This window comes from Mobula hypostoma, chromosome 3 (genome assembly GCF_963921235.1).
Source record: "Mobula hypostoma chromosome 3, sMobHyp1.1, whole genome shotgun sequence".
In the NCBI taxonomy this organism is placed as follows: domain Eukaryota; kingdom Metazoa; phylum Chordata; class Chondrichthyes; order Myliobatiformes; family Myliobatidae; genus Mobula; species Mobula hypostoma.
The window spans coordinates 35,752,597-35,771,782 of record NC_086099.1 but is presented as its reverse complement, the minus strand read 5'-3'; the positions used below and the strand labels follow the sequence as shown (position 1 = coordinate 35,771,782).

At 36.7% G+C, this 19,186-nt stretch overlaps 1 protein-coding gene across 5 annotated transcripts in view; it reads right to left on the bottom strand.

Annotated features, from left to right (window-relative positions):
- The window catches only part of LOC134343935 (protein unc-13 homolog B-like), a 519,229-nt gene that overhangs the window by 59,075 nt on the left and 440,968 nt on the right, over positions 1–19,186 (bottom strand). For all 5 annotated transcript variants that reach the window (XM_063042888.1, XM_063042887.1, XM_063042890.1 and 2 more), the window contains 5 exons: positions 11,416–11,542; positions 11,121–11,217; positions 7,951–8,094; positions 7,191–7,268; positions 4,648–4,725 (listed from right to left, as the gene is read on the bottom strand). In XM_063042888.1, the coding sequence (XP_062898958.1) occupies positions 4,648–4,725; positions 7,191–7,268; positions 7,951–8,094; positions 11,121–11,217; positions 11,416–11,542 (524 nt within the window). The remainder of the gene's footprint in view (positions 1–4,647; positions 4,726–7,190; positions 7,269–7,950; positions 8,095–11,120; positions 11,218–11,415; positions 11,543–19,186) is intronic.

The following is a 19,186-nucleotide window of genomic DNA, read 5'->3' as shown; positions in this document are numbered from 1 at the left end:
CTGGTTTTATTCTTAAGTCTTTTTTTGATTCTTTAGATTTGATTCTTTCTTCCTATATATGGAAGAACAGAAAACCCCAATTAAATAAAGCCCACCTTCAAAATATTAAAAAGAATGGAGGCCTTGCTCTACCCAATTTTAGGTTATATTATTGGCAATTAACATACAAAATCTCACGTTCTGGTTATATAATATTAACCGTGAGGATTGTCCAATATGGGTCTTTTTGGAAGCCAACTCTGTTACGAAATTTTCTATTATTTTTCTTCTCGGATCTTCTCTCCTTCGTCTTTAAATAAATTAACTGACAGTTTGGTGGTTAAACACACTTTGAGGATCTGGCTACCGTTTAGAAAACATTTTGGTTTATTGAGATTTTCTCTTTCAAGTCCTATTTTTCTAATTTTTTTTTTAAACCATCTACGACCGATCTGTTTTTTAGAGAATGGGAGAGATTAGGCATTAAACGATTGCAGGATATGTTTAATGGCTCAATATCTTATATTTCTGGTCTGTTGTTGGGACTGAGAATGGCTCCTTTAGACAAAATTAAAAAAGATTGGGAAAGGGATTTACAGACTTCATTATCTGATGAGAACTGGAGGGCTATTTTCAAAATGGTTAATTCTTCATCGCTGTGCTCGTCATTCCCTCCTACAATTTAGAGTGGTACATAGGGCTCATATGTCTAAAGATAAGCTCTCTCGTTTTATTGCAGATATATCTCCTTATTGTGACAGATGTAATAATGGAGAAGCTTCATTAATTCATACGTTTTGGTCATGTTCAAGACTTGAAAAATATTGGAAAGATGTATTCCAAACTTTTTCTGTACTTCTTAAAGTTAATTTTAAGCCCAATCCTTTGACTGCCTTATTTGGTATTGTTGAGGAAAGAGCTAGAATTTTGGAGCCTTCTCACTTGCGGGTACGGGCTTTTATTTTTCTTATGGCTCGGAGGGTGATCTTGCTTAAATGGAAGGAGGTTGCCCCCACCCCCCACACACACATGCTCAATGGTTATGCGATGTTGTCATGTTTAAATTTAGAGAAGATTCGTTGTTTGATTTCTGATTCTAATCAAGATTTTCAAACGTTATGGGGACCCTTTCTGAACTATTTTGAAAATCTTTGAATTGTTACTGTTATTAAAACATAGATCTGGGCTATTATTATAAAACACTATATGGTAAAGTATTCCTTTTTTTTGTTTTTTTTTTACCAACCAGCTTTGTCTTGGTAGTGGGTGTAGATTTTTTAAAATAATATAATTAACCATATTACTGTATTTCATAATTCAATTTATTTTATTAGATTGATCATAAATATGGGATACTGTGGATTGTATCAGTGTGATTTACATATAGTGCATTATGTGCTACCTTATTTTGATTTATAATAAGTATCCTTCTGAATTCTGTATTTATGCATATGAAATTTAATAGATCTTATAAAAATATTGGAAAAAGAAAGAAAGGAAAACCGAAACATGTCAAGGGTAAAATAGTGATAAATGAAAATGCCACACCCAAGTTTTACAAAGCCCATCCAGTTCCTTTTACCATCCTTGATAAAACAGCCAGTGAGCTGGATCACATGGAGGCTGAAGAAATTCTTTCCAAGGTTGAGTGAAGCCCACCAGTGGTCCCAGTAGCCGGAAAGATGAGTCCATCGGGATTTTTGGCAATTTTAAGGTAACTATTAACCCAGTACTGAAAGTAGATTAATACCCTCTGCCCAGGATAAAGGTCATCTTTCAGGAGGGAAACTCTTCAGCAAAGAGGACTTAGTTGAGGCCTACCTACAGATGGAGATGAAAGAAGAGTCCAAAGTGTTTCTCACCATAAACACTCACAAAGGCCTTTTATCACTTGGATTATCAATAGACTTATGTCTGGAGTAGCATCTGTACCGGGTGCTGCAAGGCTGCCCAGGCACTCAGCGTTACTTGGAAGATATCATTATTAACGTGAGGATGACAAGGAACATCTCCAAAATCTCAAGACGGTGTTAAAAAGATTAGAAGATTATGAGCTCAGAGCGCAACGCAACAAGTGTGAATACTTTAAACCAAGCATCACTTACTGTGGTCACACTATTGACACACAAGAATTACACAAGTGTGCTAAGAAGATTAAAACAGTGGTGGATGCCCCAAGGCCAAAAAAGTGTCACAGTTGTGGTCCTTTTTACAATTTGTCAATTACTATAACTGGTTCCTGCCAAACCTGGCTATTATGCTCCATCCCTTAAACTCTTTACAACAGATCAGGAAGAAAAGGCAAATGCACAAAGCAGTGCAAGGCGGCTTTCCAAAAGACAGTGGGAGAGAGTTGACCCTCATTACCATCATCAACCACTGATGTCTCAAAAATGTACAAAAGAGGACAATCCTCTTGATGTATTCTCCCTAATGCAAATCGAAAGTCTCCCTATTACGGCAGAGATATTCCAAAGCGAAACCAGAGGAGACCCCACACTGTCTCAGGTCAACATGGCAACCCAAAATGATTGGGATGTGCAACAGAAATTCCAGTTCCCCTATTTTTACCAGTGTCACATTGAACTTGCCCTTGACAGGGATTGCCATATGTGAGTATTGAGAGCTGTACCATCTAAGCTGAGAGCTAAAGTGTTGAAAGAACCACATTCTGGTCATCTGGCATGGTCAAAATGAAAGCATTGTCTTGAAGCTTTGTATGGTGGCCTGGAACAGATCAGCAGATCGAGCAACTTGCCATGCACTGTTCGGGATGCCGATGCCTCCAGAAGATGACAAGAGCAGTGCCTCTCCATCCCTGGAAATGGCCTGCATTGCACTGGCAGAGGATTCATGTGGATTTCGCTGGACATTCATGCGCACAAGTTTCTTGGTAATAGTGGACGCAGCTACAAAGTGGCCAGAAGTATTTCCTATAGACCCCACTACAACTTCGCACACTGTTGATGTGTTGAGAAGCCTCTTCTCAAGGACTGGTGTCCAGAACACTTAGTCCGTGACAATTGGCCACACTTTGTGTCATAACAGTTCCAGTCATTCCTGAAAATGAATGGAATAAGACATATTACATCTGTACCGTATTACCCAGCTACAAATGGCTTGGTGGAAAGGTTTGTCCAGAGTCCAGAGAATACACTGTGAGCAATGTCAGCAAAGCACGCTGACATTGAACAGAAGCTCACCATTTTCCTTCTTGCATATTGCAATTCAGCACAATCTATGACCAACAACTGACCAGCTATGCTCTTCCCGGGTTGTGCCTTGTGCTCATGTTTGGATCTCCTCAAACCCCCAATCTCGGAATGAGTACACAGAACAAACAGCTGAAACACACTGGGAGATTTGATGTTTCACTCCTGGAGAAGCAGTCCTGGTGAAGGACCACAGCGGTGATCAAAAATGGGTACTCTGAAAGATTAAGTATAGAACTGGACCACTCTCCTACAAAGTGGAGATTACATCTGATATCATCTGGACTCGACACATTGATCAATTATGAAGAGCAGAGTCAATTGTTGGAGAAGAAAGATGGCCAGAGCTGTCAGAACCGCTTCCTACAGTCCCAGAGTCAATTCTTACAATCCCCACTGAGGAGATCCCAGAACCTGAGATTGTTTCATAGTCGTTAAGTCTCATCTGCCAAGCAGAGTGGCTCCCTGCTCCTTGTCAGGAAAGAAGTTATCCCACAAGAGTACAGAATCCTCCATAGTGATTAAATCTTTTGGTAACATAAAATTAAATGGGCAATTCACGCACATACATACATACTGTAAATTGAACTGGAGTTTATAGCTATGCAGGGAGTAGTGTAGAGTTTTTAATATATCAGTAATATTGTAAATGTTCTAACCTGCCTTTAAAACCCTTGGGTCTCCCCCTCCTTCCTTTTCTCCTGTGGTCCAGTCTCCTCTCCTATCAGATTACTTCTTCTCCAGCCTTTGACTTTTCCCACCTACTTGGCTTCATCTACTACCTTCCAGCTAGCCCTCCCCCCCCCACTCCACCATTTTATTCAGACATCTCCCCCTTTCCTTATCTGTCCTGAAGGAAGTCTTGGCCTGAAACAGTGATTGTCCATTCACTTCCCTGGATGCGTATGACTGCTGAGTTCCTCCAGAATTTTGTGTGTGTTGCTTTGTAAATACATGGTTTGATTAAGAATTCTCTATTCATTTACACAACCATGTCATATTTGAGCACCTAACTAAAGAGAAGAAACTAAGTACACATACATGCATTCCAGCTCCCACGTTTTACTTGCAATTAGTTTTTGGAGTTGTAACACTAACTCAAACTTTCCCTTTTTGAGATCCATGAACATGTCACCCCAGCTTGTATGGAATTCCCGTTTAATTTCCTCATTACACCTTACAATAAATGCTTGATTTTCACATTTCTGTGACATAGCCTACAGTGTTAGAAAGTCGTAAAAACAAAGACCATTAAACAGCTCAGCAGCACTTTTGCATTATCAACATAACAGACTCCCAGCCAAAGAAGCATGTGCTTCTATTTGTGAAGATCTTGAAACTATGCTATGGGATTCTGAGAAACAAACATACCTTCTTCAAGTGAACCCTCAGATTATTTGTAAGACTGTTGCTTTCTGAACCTGTAAATACAGTCACTTTAGATTCAGCCTCTTACCTCTTTTCCACCCATGGCTTCAAACATCTTTTCCAGCTGAACTCTGAGTTGCTGTACATTGTTCATCAGAATGCAAGGCTGTTGGCAAAAAAAAATAGGAGTTATGTTCAATTGCATCAGACTCTTTCTTTAAATTAGTATCAAAGCTACATTCAATGTTATGCAATAACAAATAACCTGGCTACATTTAGCATCAGTTCTTAAAAGGAAAAAAAAAAGGTTCAATTTTGGATATCTCTCTCTCAGAATAAACAATTAGTTTTCTTTAATTCTGTTCAGGAAAACAGAAAGCTAAGAATAAAGCTAAAGTATACTTTTCTCTGATAACAAATGTAAATTTAGTATATTCATTCTGACAACACTAGAATCATTACTGCAAGATTCACTGACTCATTATGACATAGATGTCTATTTGGGTCAACATGTTCATGCTGGCATCCTTTGGAGTGATCCAGGATCCAGTCAGTACCAATCTGCTGCTCTTTTTTTCATATATAGCATTGCAAGTTATTTCCACTACCCTTAATAGCAGGGTATTCCAGATTTTAACATGAATGTTTTTCTCTTGTACCCCTGTATGTTTCTGTCAATATTTCAAAGCTGTGTCCCAGATCTTTGAACCATCTGCTACTGGAAACTATTTCTCTCCAGTTATCCATCTAAACCTTAAATTACTCATGAACGTATCAATCAATTTTCTTTGCTCCAGGACCTCAGCTGACCTTAGTAAATCATTTTTATCTCTCTAGGGTGTTCATATCCTTCATAAATTATGGTAACCAAAAATAAGTGTAATACTGTTTTATATATATCTATTAGAAGTTCATCATAATCTTCTTGCTCTTGTACTCCAAGCAAGAAGCCCAGAATACATTATGCTTTACCATCTGCTCTCTCAACTTATCCTCCCTCTTTCCAAAGATTTATGCACAAGTACATCCTGGCTCCTCTAACCCTGTACACATGTCAGAACTGTGCCATGTTAGTTCATCCTATCTCTCCTATTGAGAAACACATTAATCACAAATTTCTTTATTAATCTGCCAGCCTAAGTATTCTATCAGTATGCGGCAAACCTTTTCACTGTTTACTACGTTTTCATGTTTTGAATCAGAAAGTGAAATTTTATGTTGCATGCTCACATTTGATTTAGCAACGTATACTTAAAAATGCAAGCACTGGCCTCTTGTGAGCCTACCGTCTAATTCTCCAGTCTGAAAAACAACCGTTTACCTCAGCTCTGGCATTAAGCCTGTCTTTTCCATGCTCCCAGTGACCTTTCCATTACTGGGGAATTAATTTTACTGAAAGTGGTCTAAATTGAATAGATGTAGTACAAAAACAATAACCCCTCTAGTTAAACATCCCAACATGATTCACTGGTATTTTGTCAAACAAAATATAACACCAAGCCACCAGTTGACATGAGAACATTCACAAAGTTTGTGATAAAAGGGGATGATATTGAGATACATCAAAGACAGAAAGAAAGGGGACAAACTCTATGTAGATCACAGAAACTAAAGGCATGGCCAGTGGTGGAGCAATGAATTTTAGGATGATCAAGAGGTGAGAACTGGAAGATGCAGAGATTTTGGACATTTGTGGAAATGGAAATAGGCAAGAGTATAAAGGTTATCTGAAAACAAGGATTCAGAATTTTACAATACAGGTGATGCATAAACAGAAGACAGTATAGGTGAGGAAGCTCATGGCCATTACTGTAATAAGAACACAAACTTCAATACTTTGAATGACCTCAAGTATTGAGGTATTAAAGGCAGAGATGAGAGTTTCAGAAGATGAACTGTACTGGAATGGAATCTGGTGATGTTACATAACTGGTATAGATATGTGGCCTGAAACTCACCCTGAAGTCAAGCTGTGGTAAAGGGAAGGAGTCGGTAAAATGCCACAAATGTCAGTAATGGAATAATTTTATTTCTCACTATTTCTTTAAAATCTGAAGTTGATTTATAAAATTGCAGGGATCTGAGAAAATGTGACCAACTAGCTTGAATTCATAGGAATTTCCTGCACAAAAAGTCATTCAGCCCATTGTGCCCAATTTTCTGGGAGGTTCCTGGCCTAATAAAGCTGTGGGCTGAAATGCCATTGGATACACTCACCTTTAAAAGCTGAATGTACATTGTAGTATGATGTACTGTTCTGCACACTGCCAATAATTGAAAAATTACTAACTTCAACAAAATATGCTCTGTTCATAGCTCTTTATCTGTTATATAGCTTTTAAGCAACAACAGTGAAGAGCCTACAGATACTGTAATTTCTCAATAATATTTAGTTAATCTGGCCCAAAAAAATCATACACTTGAAATACATAAAAGTGTGGCTGTGGATAAATTATTATAAAATCCTATCTTCAAAATAAGTTGTAAATATAATGTTAATTATAACAAACTCTGTAAAAACTGGATGTTCATATGTTTAGGAGACATTTAAAAGACTTGTGGAGTTGCTGCTGCAAGTGTTAAATCTGAAACTATACATAGTAAATATTCAAGTGAAGAAAATATGTTTACCAATGTTTCCTTGGAACAGTACGACTTAAAGTTCTTTAGAAGAATATCCGCATACTGTAGCAACACTTTGCTAATGGTCTGTTAGAGAGAGAAAACACACGTGAAAGTCCACTTCATTTGCAGCTGTTGATAACATTTAATTTATTTAACAAGAAGAACACTGCAGCCAGTTGAGGCTTGATTTTAATCAAAGTGCTTTGCTCTTCTTGCTACTAGGTTGGCCTGATAAGGATACCATAATGGTTCCACGGCTTAAAATTGCAAATGGCCCTCAATGATATGCTTGAACTATGTTTGGAAATAGTCACTCTGTCCTCTGGGTTGGTGCCCTCATCCTGTTCAAAACACATGGGAAAGTGGTGGGTTAGGCCAGCAAGTTGCTATATTCTGTTTTACTGATTTCCCAACCCACTTCAGCTAAGTGGGAAGGGAAACAACCTGAACTTCACTCAGAGAAGCAGGGAACCAATGGCTTACCAGCAAATAGTCTGTCTCATTATATTCAAACCACATTCGTGCAAACTTAACAATATTTTTTAATTTAAATGCTATTGATTAAAAGACAGTCAATTTGCATAAGCTCCAGGACAGAAAATGTGATGAGCTCTTGCACTAAAAATTCTAAGAAGCCTTGAAATAATCACGAGAATGCACTGCAATAAATTGGATGTAGAACAGATTTTTCTACAGTATTTTTGTGTGTAGTCCAAAAAAAATAAAAGAATAAATACAAAGAATGCATTGAAAATAATGTTCATACCTTTGCAAATCTTCTCATGTAATGAGCAACAATCACTGGATCGGGACACTCGAGTTTCTTAATAATCTCAAAGCTCTGATTTAATTGTGTGAAAACATCCACCACCGAGCAAGAGAATAAAGCATGTTCAGATGTTTGCTGGAACTGACATACAAAAGATAAATTCAGTTAAAAATGTTGGAACATACAAAACTGATACAGTAAGAGAATTCAAGTACTGAGAATAGAAGCCATGTTTTTTTAACACAAAAAATTGACAATTCTTGCTAAGAATGTTTCAATATTTCATTGTTAAAAACTGTAATTTTGTTTATTGTTCAGAACATCAAAACAAGCTTCCTTTCTCTACAATTCATAGTTAATTCTTAATAATGGTGTCACTGATAACTTGCGCATTTACTCAACAGCCCTGGAAAAAATTCTGGTCCTTCATTTGCAGGAGTTGTAATTTCAAATTCAATTGTATAATTGTCACAGGAATATCATTTCTGAAATATTTTGCAAGATAGCCGTTTTTCACAATCTGCGGAATCCTTAGACAAAGGGAAATCTTTGATTAAATTCTGAATTTGACTCAATAGATTAATGACAATGTTCATAGTTCAAAAATATGGCCCCCCACATTAATCTATCAACATATCCTGTTAACTTTTTCTCCATTAACTTTTAAAAAATGCTTCCTTGCAATGCACCCCAATCACTCTTCACGTAGTCAGTTCTTCATTCCCATTCTCAAAACAAGAAAATAATATAACAGAATTCAAAGTTAGTAAATTTATTATCAAAGTAGCTATATGTCACTATATGCTACTCTGAGATTCATTTTCTTCTTGGCACTCACAGTCGAACAAAAAATACAATGGAATCAATGAAAAGCTGCGCACAGACCAAGACTGACAACTAACGTGCAAAAGAAGACAGACAATGCAAACAATCCAATAAATAACTGCAAACAGGAGTTGTGGAATGTTTAAAAGTGAGACACTAGGTGTGGAATCAGTTCAGTGTTGAGCTGAGTGGTTATCATATTGGTTTAGAACCTTGATGATTGAAGGGTAGTAACTGTTCCTGAACCTGGTGTGCGGGACCTAAGGCTCCCGCACACCAGGATGTGATTCAGTTCATTACCAGCAACACACACAAAATGTCAGAGAAACTCAGCAAGTCGGACAGCATTTATGGAGGGGAATAAACAGTCGAAATTTCAGTCCAAGACCCTGATGAAATGTCGACTGTTTATTTGCCTGCACAGATGCAGTCTGGTTTGCTGAGTTCCTCCTGCATTTTATGTGTGTTGCTCAAGATTTACAGCATCTACAGCAATTTTTGCGTCAATTTATTAAGAGCTTTTATTTGTAATTCCTATTTCAAAACTCACCTTCAACTGGATTTAAGGCAAAATTAGGAAAGAAACTAGTTGCAGGGAATGAATTCCCAAAAAAGGATCAATTTGTGTGGTAGGAACTGCCAAATAAGGAATTCCATAAGACCATGAGGCATAGGGGCAGAATTAGGCTATTCGGCCCATCTAGTCTGCTCTGCCATTCCATCATGACTGATTTATTATTCCTCTCAACCCCATTCTCCAGCCTTTTTTCCGTAACCTTTGAAGTCTTGATCAATCAAGAACCTATCAACCTCCACCTTAAATATACCCAATGACTTGGTCAGCAAAGCATCTGTGGCAGTGAATTCTACAGATTCACCACCTTCTGGTTAAAGAAACTTTCCTCATCTCTGTTCTAAACAGATCTCCCTATATTCTGAGGCTGTGCCCTCTGGTCCTAGACTCAGGGGTAGGCAATCTTAAGCACAAATGATTTTCTAGCATGCGTTATTCATTAATTTGAGGCAAAACATATCTAGGTGTATTTAAATGGATAATTCCCATAGTTCAAGTTTTTTATGGCATTTATCTGGCCCACCGTCCGCTCATTAATACGCGATCTGGCCCACAGAGGCAAAAAGGTTGCCGACCCCTGCACTATAGGAATTATCCTCTCCATAATCACTCTATCTAGGGCAGAAACAGAAGCTGCTATATAAAAAAAAATCTCGTAGGCATTCTACAAATTGTTTCTCTTGGGATCCAGCACCAATCTACCTGTATACTGAAATCCCCCATGACTATTGCTGCATTAACCTTTTTACATGTATTTTCTAGCTCCCATTGTAACTTGTAGCCAGGCCTGTGTATAAATTCCATCAGGTCTTTTTACCCTGATGGCCACAGGGGTACTCTGCACTGGCTGATTATTCCCTTTCCCTCTCCTGACTGTCACCTAGGTACCTGCATCCTGCAACTTAGGGGTGACTACCTCCTTGTAGCTCCTATCACCTCCTCAATTTCCCATATGAGCCAAAGGTCATCCAGCTGCAGCTCCAGTTTCTTAACATGGGAAACTGAAGGTCTCCCAAAGTTCCCACATTTCACACAAGGAACATTCAACTAACTCTGGATCCATTCTCAGCACACTAGATATGTACTAGCAGAAAGCAAAATTACTAGAAACTTACTTAGAACCTCTGCCAGTGCTTGCCCAAGTTTGTTGAGCCACACTACTCTAATACTTTCCACTCACATAATGGCCACAACTTCAAGTTTGTACATTAATTTTTTTTAACTTAACTTGATGTTTAGGATTCAGAAAACTTCATTTGCAGATGAAGCCGAATTTGGAAGAACAATATAGTCAGAATGATAACCCAAAAATTACAAAATCATTTTTGCAAAATTACAGTAAGGGTAAACTTAATTTTACTAATTACAAATAATTGACATTCTTTATAAATGGCATTGAATTACTGTAGGATAAATTTCAGAACCTATGTATCTTCAGAGACTTTGCATTCTATTAACGTGGAGCAACTTAGTCAAATAGGTTAAATATAAGTCAGACTAAAGAATGGAACATCGCAGTAATACTCTTACTGAACCAGACTGAATATATTATGTCTTGTTCCAGTTGTCAAAACGTTCAAACTTTGAAGATGGTGCAGAAAAAAAGTTTAATAAAAATCATTATTGCTATAAATTTCAATTAAGACTGTTCTCTGTTTTTTATAAGCCAGCCAACCTTTAGTATACAATATGCTGTCTACTACACCACGAGATTTTATTATTCATGGTCTAAACATGTCTCAACAAGGTAGAGTATCTGAATACATACCCCATCCTTTTTATCTCTCTCAAGAGCTCCGTGTAGAAATTCTAGTGAGACTTCCTCATTCTCATCCAACCACTGCATTACGAATTGTTCAAACCACCTATGTAAGACCAAATATATTCAAAATTCAAATAAACTTCTAATGAACACGTAAAAGAGTCAGATACTTTGAAATGATGCATTTTAAAATATGGAGCACATATGCATTTGAATTATGTTCTAACATATTTAAATTAATTCAACAGTAAAGCATTTCAAACTTTGCAGCACAGCAGTTTTAATGGCTCAGCATACTTACGCTGGATATTCAGGTATCGTCCCTTTGATTGCTGGAAGATCTCGGACATATTCATTGTACAGCCATTTCACTTTGAAGTGTAAATTCATGTAGTCTGCACTTTTACAGAGTCTGTGCTTCTCATGTTCTGAAGAATCAAAACATTAAACTAATTAATGTAAAATGTTAATTCTTGCTACTTCTTTTTCCACTCACGATGCCTGACCTGCTAACTGTTTGCAACATCTTCTGTTTTTATCCAAGAGTAATTTACATGAACATTCACTTTGCTCCCTCTTTAGGTACACAAAATTAAAGGTATAGTCTGACCAGGATCCAAATACATGACACAAGATATCTTTACTCTTTCTTTCTTTTTAAATCTTTTTATTGAGTAAGTATACAAAAAAGGTAAGCCATATAAACATTAATACAATGTTAAAGTATAATAAAATTCCAAAAGATAACAATACCAAAAAGAAAATACTACAAACAATGTAATTTAAGCATAAGAAACCAAGATAACATAATAGTATACTAGATTTTATATATATCAATGGAAAAAAAAGAAAAAAAAACCCCAAAAAAAAACCCACCGTGCAACTAACTAAAAGCAAAGCAAAGCAATGGGCTAACTTGAAACCAAACAGAGTTAAACTTAAAATCACGTCCTCAATCCCGACCTCCATTAAAACAGTGAAGAAAAAACAAGAAGGGTAAATATTACATTAAATGAAAATATCGAATAAAAGGTCCCCAAATCTGTTCAAATTTAAATGAAGAATCATAAAGGTTACTTCTAATTTTCTCCAGATTCAAACATAAAATCGTCTGAGAAAACCAAAAAAAGGTAGTTGGAGCATTAAGCTCTTTCCAATGTTGTAAAATACATCTTTTCGCCATTAAAGTAAGAAATGCAATCATTCTACGGGCTGAAGGGGAAAGATTACTAGAAATTTTAGGTAGTCCAAAGATAGCAGTAATAGGGTGAGGAGAGATATCTATATTTAATACCTTAGAAATAATATTGAAAATATCTCTCCAAAAAGTTTCCAAAGTAGGGCAAGACCAAAACATATGAGTTAAAGAGGCTATCTGCCCCGAACATCTATCACAGAAAGGATTAATATGCGAGTAAAAACGCACTAACTTATCTTTGGACATATGTGCTCTATGAACCACTTTAAATTGAATTAGGGAATGTTTAGCACAAATAGAGGAAGTATTAACTAATTGTAAAATCTGCCCCCAATCATCCACAGAAATGGTAAGCCCCAATTCCTGTTCCCAATCTACCCTAATCTTATCAAATGGAGCTTTCCTAAGTTTCATAATAATATTATAAATCATAGCCGATGCACCTTTCTGACATGGATTAAGGTTAATTATCGAATCTAAAATATATATAGGAGGAAGCATTGGAAAGGAAGAAAGTATAGTACTTAGGAAATTTCTAACTTGTAAATATCTAAAAAAATGTATTCTTGATAAGTTATATTTATTAGATAATTGTTCAAAAGACATAAGGGAACCATCTAAAAATAAATCCAAAAACCGTAAAATACCCTTAGTCTTCCAAGTTTGAAAAGCGCGATCCGTAAAAGAGGGAGGAAAAAATATGTTACCTAAAATAGGAATCGCTAACCCGAATTGATTAAGATCAAAAAATTTTCTGAATTGAAACCAAATGCGCAAAGCATATTTAACTATCGGGTTAGAGACCTGCTTAAGGCGTTTCGAATCAAAAGGAAGAGAGGAACCTAAAATAGAACCAAGTGTATAACCCTGAACAGATTGTAATTCCAATGCTACCCATTTAGGAATAGATAGTATGTCCCGGTCAAGTAACCAAAATTTCATATGTCGAATATTAATAGCCCAATAATAAAATCTAAAGTTAGGTAATGCTAAACCTCCATCTCTCTTAGCTTTCTGTAAATGTATTTTACCCAGTCTCGGATTCTTATTCTGCCAAATAAATGAAGAAATTTTAGAGTCAACTTTATCAAAAAAAGATTTAGGAACGAAAATTGGTAATGCCTGAAACACATATAAAAATTTTGGCAAAAAAAACATCTTAACTGCATTAATACGACCAATCAAAGTTAAATATAAGGGAAACCATTTAGATGAAAGTTGAGTAATATGGTCTATTAATGGTAAAAAGTTAGTCTTAAATAAATCTTTATGTTTACAAGTAATTTTAATCCCAAGATATGAAAAGTAATTATTAATCAATTTAAATGGAAATTTATAATATAAGGGAAGATGTTTATTAATCGGAAAAAGTTCACTCTTACTAAGATTTAATTTATAACCAGAGAAAAGACCAAATTGTGCTAATAACTCTAAAACAGCAGGAATGGATCTCTCAGGATTAGAAATATATAAAAGTAAATCATCAGCATAGAGTGATAATTTATGGGACTTTAATCCCCGAGTTATCCCAGTAATATTTGAAGATTCTCGAATAGCAATTGCAAGAGGTTCTAATGCAATATCAAATAATAGGGGACTAAGAGGACAGCCTTGTCGAGTACCACGAAAGAGAGGAAAAAAAGGTGAGTTTAAGGAGTTAGTACGAACCGAGGCTACAGGGGAGTGATATAACAGTTTAATCCAGGATATAAATTTCAAGCTAAAATTAAACATTTCAAGCACCTTAAATAAATAAGGCCATTCTACTCTATCAAAAGCTTTCTCGGCATCTAAAGAAATAACACACTCAGGAACATTTTGTGAGGGAGTATAAACGATATTTAACAATGTACGAATATTATAAAAAGAGTAACGACCTTTAATAAAACCCGTTTGGTCTTCCGAAATAATAGAAGGAAGTACTTTTTCTAGTCTATTTGCTAATAACTTAGAAAAAACTTTAGAATCAACATTTAATAAAGATATTGGTCTATAAGATGCACATTGAGCAGGGTCTTTATCCTTCTTTAGTATTAAAGAAATTGATGCTCTATTAAAAGATTCCGGAAGTTTACCAAGTTTCAAAGAAGCCTCAAAAACCTTATAGAGCCAAGGAATCAATAAAGAAGCAAAACATTTATAAAATTCAACGGTAAACCCATCAGGGCCAGGAGCTTTCCCCAGATTCATAGAAAAAATAACATTCTTAATCTCATCCATTGTAATGGAAGTATCTAATAAAGAAGACATATCCTGTGAAATCTGAGGGAAGTCTGACTTATCTAAAAAATCATTCATATATTTAGAATCTCGAGGAGACTCTGATTGATATAAAGAAGAATAAAAATCACAAAAGGTTTGATTAATCCCCACATGATCCAATATCAATCGATCATTTTGGTTATAAATCTGATTGATTTGAGATTTAACATAATTAGATTTCAATTGATTAGCCAGCAGCTTGCCAATTTTATCACTGTGAACATAAAAATCACTTCTTGTTTTCTTTAATTGGTTTACAATCGAGGACGAGAGTAGTAAACTGTGTTCCATTTGAAGTTCAGTTCTTTGTTTGTATAGCTCCTCAGAAGGAGCCATAACATATTTCTTATCAATTTCTTTAATCTTGTCCACAATTGCCATCTCCTCCTGCTTCTGTTTCTTCCTCAAAGCAACGGAATACGAAATAATCTGACCCCGAATATAGGCTTTAAAAGTGTCCCAAAGAGTGTTAACCGAAATATCTTCTGTATGGTTAATTGTAAAAAAAAGCTCAATCTGTTCATTCATAAAATTAACAAAGTCCGAGTCCTGAAGCAACAGCGAATTAAAACGCCATTGTCTATTGTTTGGTATATTGGCCATAATTTTAATAGAAAGCTTAAGTGGAGCATGATCCGAAATGGTTATAGAATCATAATCACATTTAATCACTGAAGGAATGAGACGAGAATCAATGAAAAAATAATCAATTCTTGAATAGGAATGATGAACATGTGAAAAGAAGGAAAAATCTTTTTCCTGAGGATGCAGAAAACGCCAAATGTCCGTCGACCCAGAATCAGAAAGGAAAAAATTAATCAAATTTGCAGATTTATTAGGTAAAGTCCGTAAAGGAGCCGAACGGTCCAAAGCTGGAGATAAACAGGTATTAAGATCTCCGCCCCAAATCAATGAAAACTCGTTCAAATTCGGAAACTGATCAAACAATGATTTATAAAATTCCGGACAATCCATATTAGGAGCATAAACATTAACCAAAGCCACTTTTTTATTAAATAGTAAACCACTAACCAATAAAAATCTACCATTCGGATCAGAGATAATATCCTGTTGTATAAAAGTAACTGAGGAGTCTATAAAAATAGAGACGCCTCGAATCTTAGCATTGGAGTTCGAATGAAATTGTTGTCCCTTCCAGAATTTGAAAAAACGTAGTCTGTCCCCCCTCCGTACATGGGTCTCTTGTAAAAATAAAATTTGTGCTTTAAGTCTCCGGAACACTTTAAAAACTTTTTTCCTTTTAATAGGATGATTAAGACCATTAGTATTCCAGGAGACAAAATTAATAATAGACTCCATAAATCCTAAAGTCAACCCACAACAAGGAGGATTGACAATAGGCGCGACCCACAAACCCGGAGAGGAAACAGAACATACAAATGATACCGGGGAAAAGGACGCAACCAATACTTCAATAATGTATATAGCCCAAAGAGAAACAAACTAAAACGTGAAGCCCCTCCCACCACCCCCCACCCCAAGACCCCAAGGCGAAATCTAAAGCAGACCCGCCAGAAAGAAGCAAGCGCTAAAACTACCCCCATGACTTCCGGTATACGCTCCCTAAAAAAAAGGTATAAATATGAAAAGGATCAGCTAGTTGTAAAACAGTAAAAAAATAAGTAAAAAAAAGTTAGCTCAATTAAAATACACACAGAACAGAACAAAAGCCGGAAAGTATATATTAAAAAAAAACCACAATAAACCTCAAACTCATGAATAGACACAGCAACAAAAAAAATAGGATTATTAACATAAAATGATTATAAAAAGCAAAACAGAATAAAATTTAAAAAAAAACTACAAAATTTAAGGCCGCACAGGAAATACGTAAGATGACAAAAGGGAAGTAACCACCCAGAATCCCCTAGGAAAAGAAAGAAATGACGCAGTTAAAAAGAAAGTTTAGCAGCCATATTAAGAAATCGAAAGTAAACTTTTCTGCCCAACTAGGGCACAGAAAAGTTAAAACCAACCAATTCACAGCCTCCGATCAACGGAGAAAATTAAAAAAAGGCAATTAAGATGTTGAAGATGAAAGTTGATCCAGATAACTCTGGGCATCCGATGGAGAATCAAAAAAACGAAGGGCTCCATCTAACATGCGAATCCTTAGACGTGCAGGGTACAGCAGCGCTGGTCTTAAATCCATCTTATAGAATTCCGACATCACGGATCTGTAACGGACCCGTTGGTCCCAGATTGGTTTACTGAAATCTTCCACGAATCGGAACTTAAGATCCGAAAAATCAATGAAACCTTTAGATCGAGCGAATCGAAACAGTCTCTCCTTGTCTTGAAAGTAATGAAAACATAAGATAACATGCCTAGGTCTATCTGACCTAGACGAGTATGATGGGATTCTGTGAACACGATCCAGTAGCGGTGGTTGGTCAGGAAATACAGTAGGGAATGCATCTTTTAAAAGTTGAGAAAAATACTTCATGGGGTTGTTAGATTCCACAGCTTCACGCACCCCAATCATTCGTAAATTCTGCCGTCGCATTCTAGATTCCAAGTCAGAGTTTTTAAAAGTCAAAAAGTCAAGTTACTTCTTCATTACATTAATTGTTTCTTCGATTTTCCCCATCTTAAGCTCACTTTGTTGCGCGGATTTTTGAAGATCAGATATAACCGACTGATGTTCCGCAATACATGTTTGCATCTTATCAATTAAATCGGCAATTTTCTGGAACTTAGTTGAGATTTCCGTATGAATCAGGTCTTTAACAAAGCCCACAATTTCTGTACGAATCATCTCCCTAACAGAGGTTGAAATTTCCCTCTGAATTAACTCCGATATCGCTTTCAAAGTCACCGGTGATTCAGTCGGAGGGAGATCCGTAGCTTTCGGTTTAACCGGAGGTTTACCATCCTTGCCGTCTTTCCCGTTCTTAGACATAGCCGATCTCAGTATCATCCAATTGTCAGAGAATTCAGTTTAATTCAAAGTATTGTAGAAATTGATGCCTTAATAGTTAATTAAAGTATAGCTGACCATAGAGAGAAAAAACTCAGAGGTAATGGAGCGAGTCAAGAACGCGACTTCACTCCATGAGCGCTACCGGAAGTCTCAAGATATCTTTACTCTTGTACTCAAACTTTTTGCAATGAAGGACCACATAACTCTTATTTTCCTATTCTGAACACCAAATCGTTCAAACATTGATCATATTAAAAATATTCACATTCTTATTTGTTCAACCTAAACAGATGACCTTATTTTCCTAGGACCTTCTTACCTAGCTTGCTCATCTATATCTCTCTGAAGCCTCTGAACATCCTCCACTTCAGCCACAGTGGCATTGGGATTTGTATCATCAGCAAACTTGGATACATTATATTTAGTCCAATTCACTAATATGGATGCTTGATATATAAACTCAATTGGACTATTCACAAGAATACTGTGGTTACCAGTGGAGGCCAAAGGCATGGCATCCTGTAGTGAGTGATTCATCTCCTGACATCCAACACACAATTCTGAGGTGAATTCCTCAACACAGGATACTCTGCAGCTGCTGGATCTGTGCAGCTCCAAAAACAACCTAAAAACTCAATTTCATTCAGAACAAAGCAGCCCACATTGACTCATGGAACGTGGTAAGAGGCCACTTGCAACACCATATCATTGTCAACCATCAAATGCACATTAATATTCAAACACACATTAATATCAATTCCATTTCATTTGTTCAAAGTTCAAGGTAAATTTTATTATCAAAGTAGATATATGCCACCATACACAACCTTGATATTCATTTTATTGTGGACGTACTCAGCAAATCTATAGAATAGTAACTATAAATAGGATCAGAATGGCAGGAGGTGGCTAGTGGGGTACTGCAAGGCTCAGTGCTGGGACCGCAGCTATTTATAATATACATTAATGATTTAGAAGAAGGGATTAAAAGTAACATTAGCAAATCTGCAGGTGACACAAAGCCGGGTGGCAGTGTGAAATGGGCGGAGGATGTTGAGATAATGCAGGATGACTTGGACAGGTTGGGTGAGTGGGCAGATGCATGGCAGATGCAGTTTAATGTGGATAAATGTAAGGTTATCCACTTTGGTGGCAAGAACAGGAAGGCAGATTACTATTTAAATGATGTCAAGTTAGGAAAAGGGGAAGTACAACGAGATCTAGGTGTCCTTGTTCATCAGTCACTGAAAGTAAGCATGCAGGTACAGCAGGCAGTGAAGAAAGCTAATAGCATGTTGGCCTTCATAACAAGGGGAGTTCAGTACAGGAGCAAAGAGGTCCTTCTGCAGTTGTACAGGGCCCTGGTGAGACCACACCTGGAGTATTGTGTATAGTTTTGGTCTCCAAATTTGAGGAAGGACATTCTTGCTATTGAGGGAGTGCAGCGGAGGTTCACGAGGTTAATTCCTGGGATGGCGGGACTGTCATATGTTGAAAGATTGGAGCGACTGGGCTTGTATACACTGGAATTTAGAAGGATGAGAGGGGATCTGATTGAAACATATAAGATTATTAAGGGGTTGGCCATGCTAGAGGCAGGAAACATGTTCCCAATGTTGGGGGAGTCCAGAACCAGAGGCCACAATTTGGGAATAGGGGGTAGGCCAT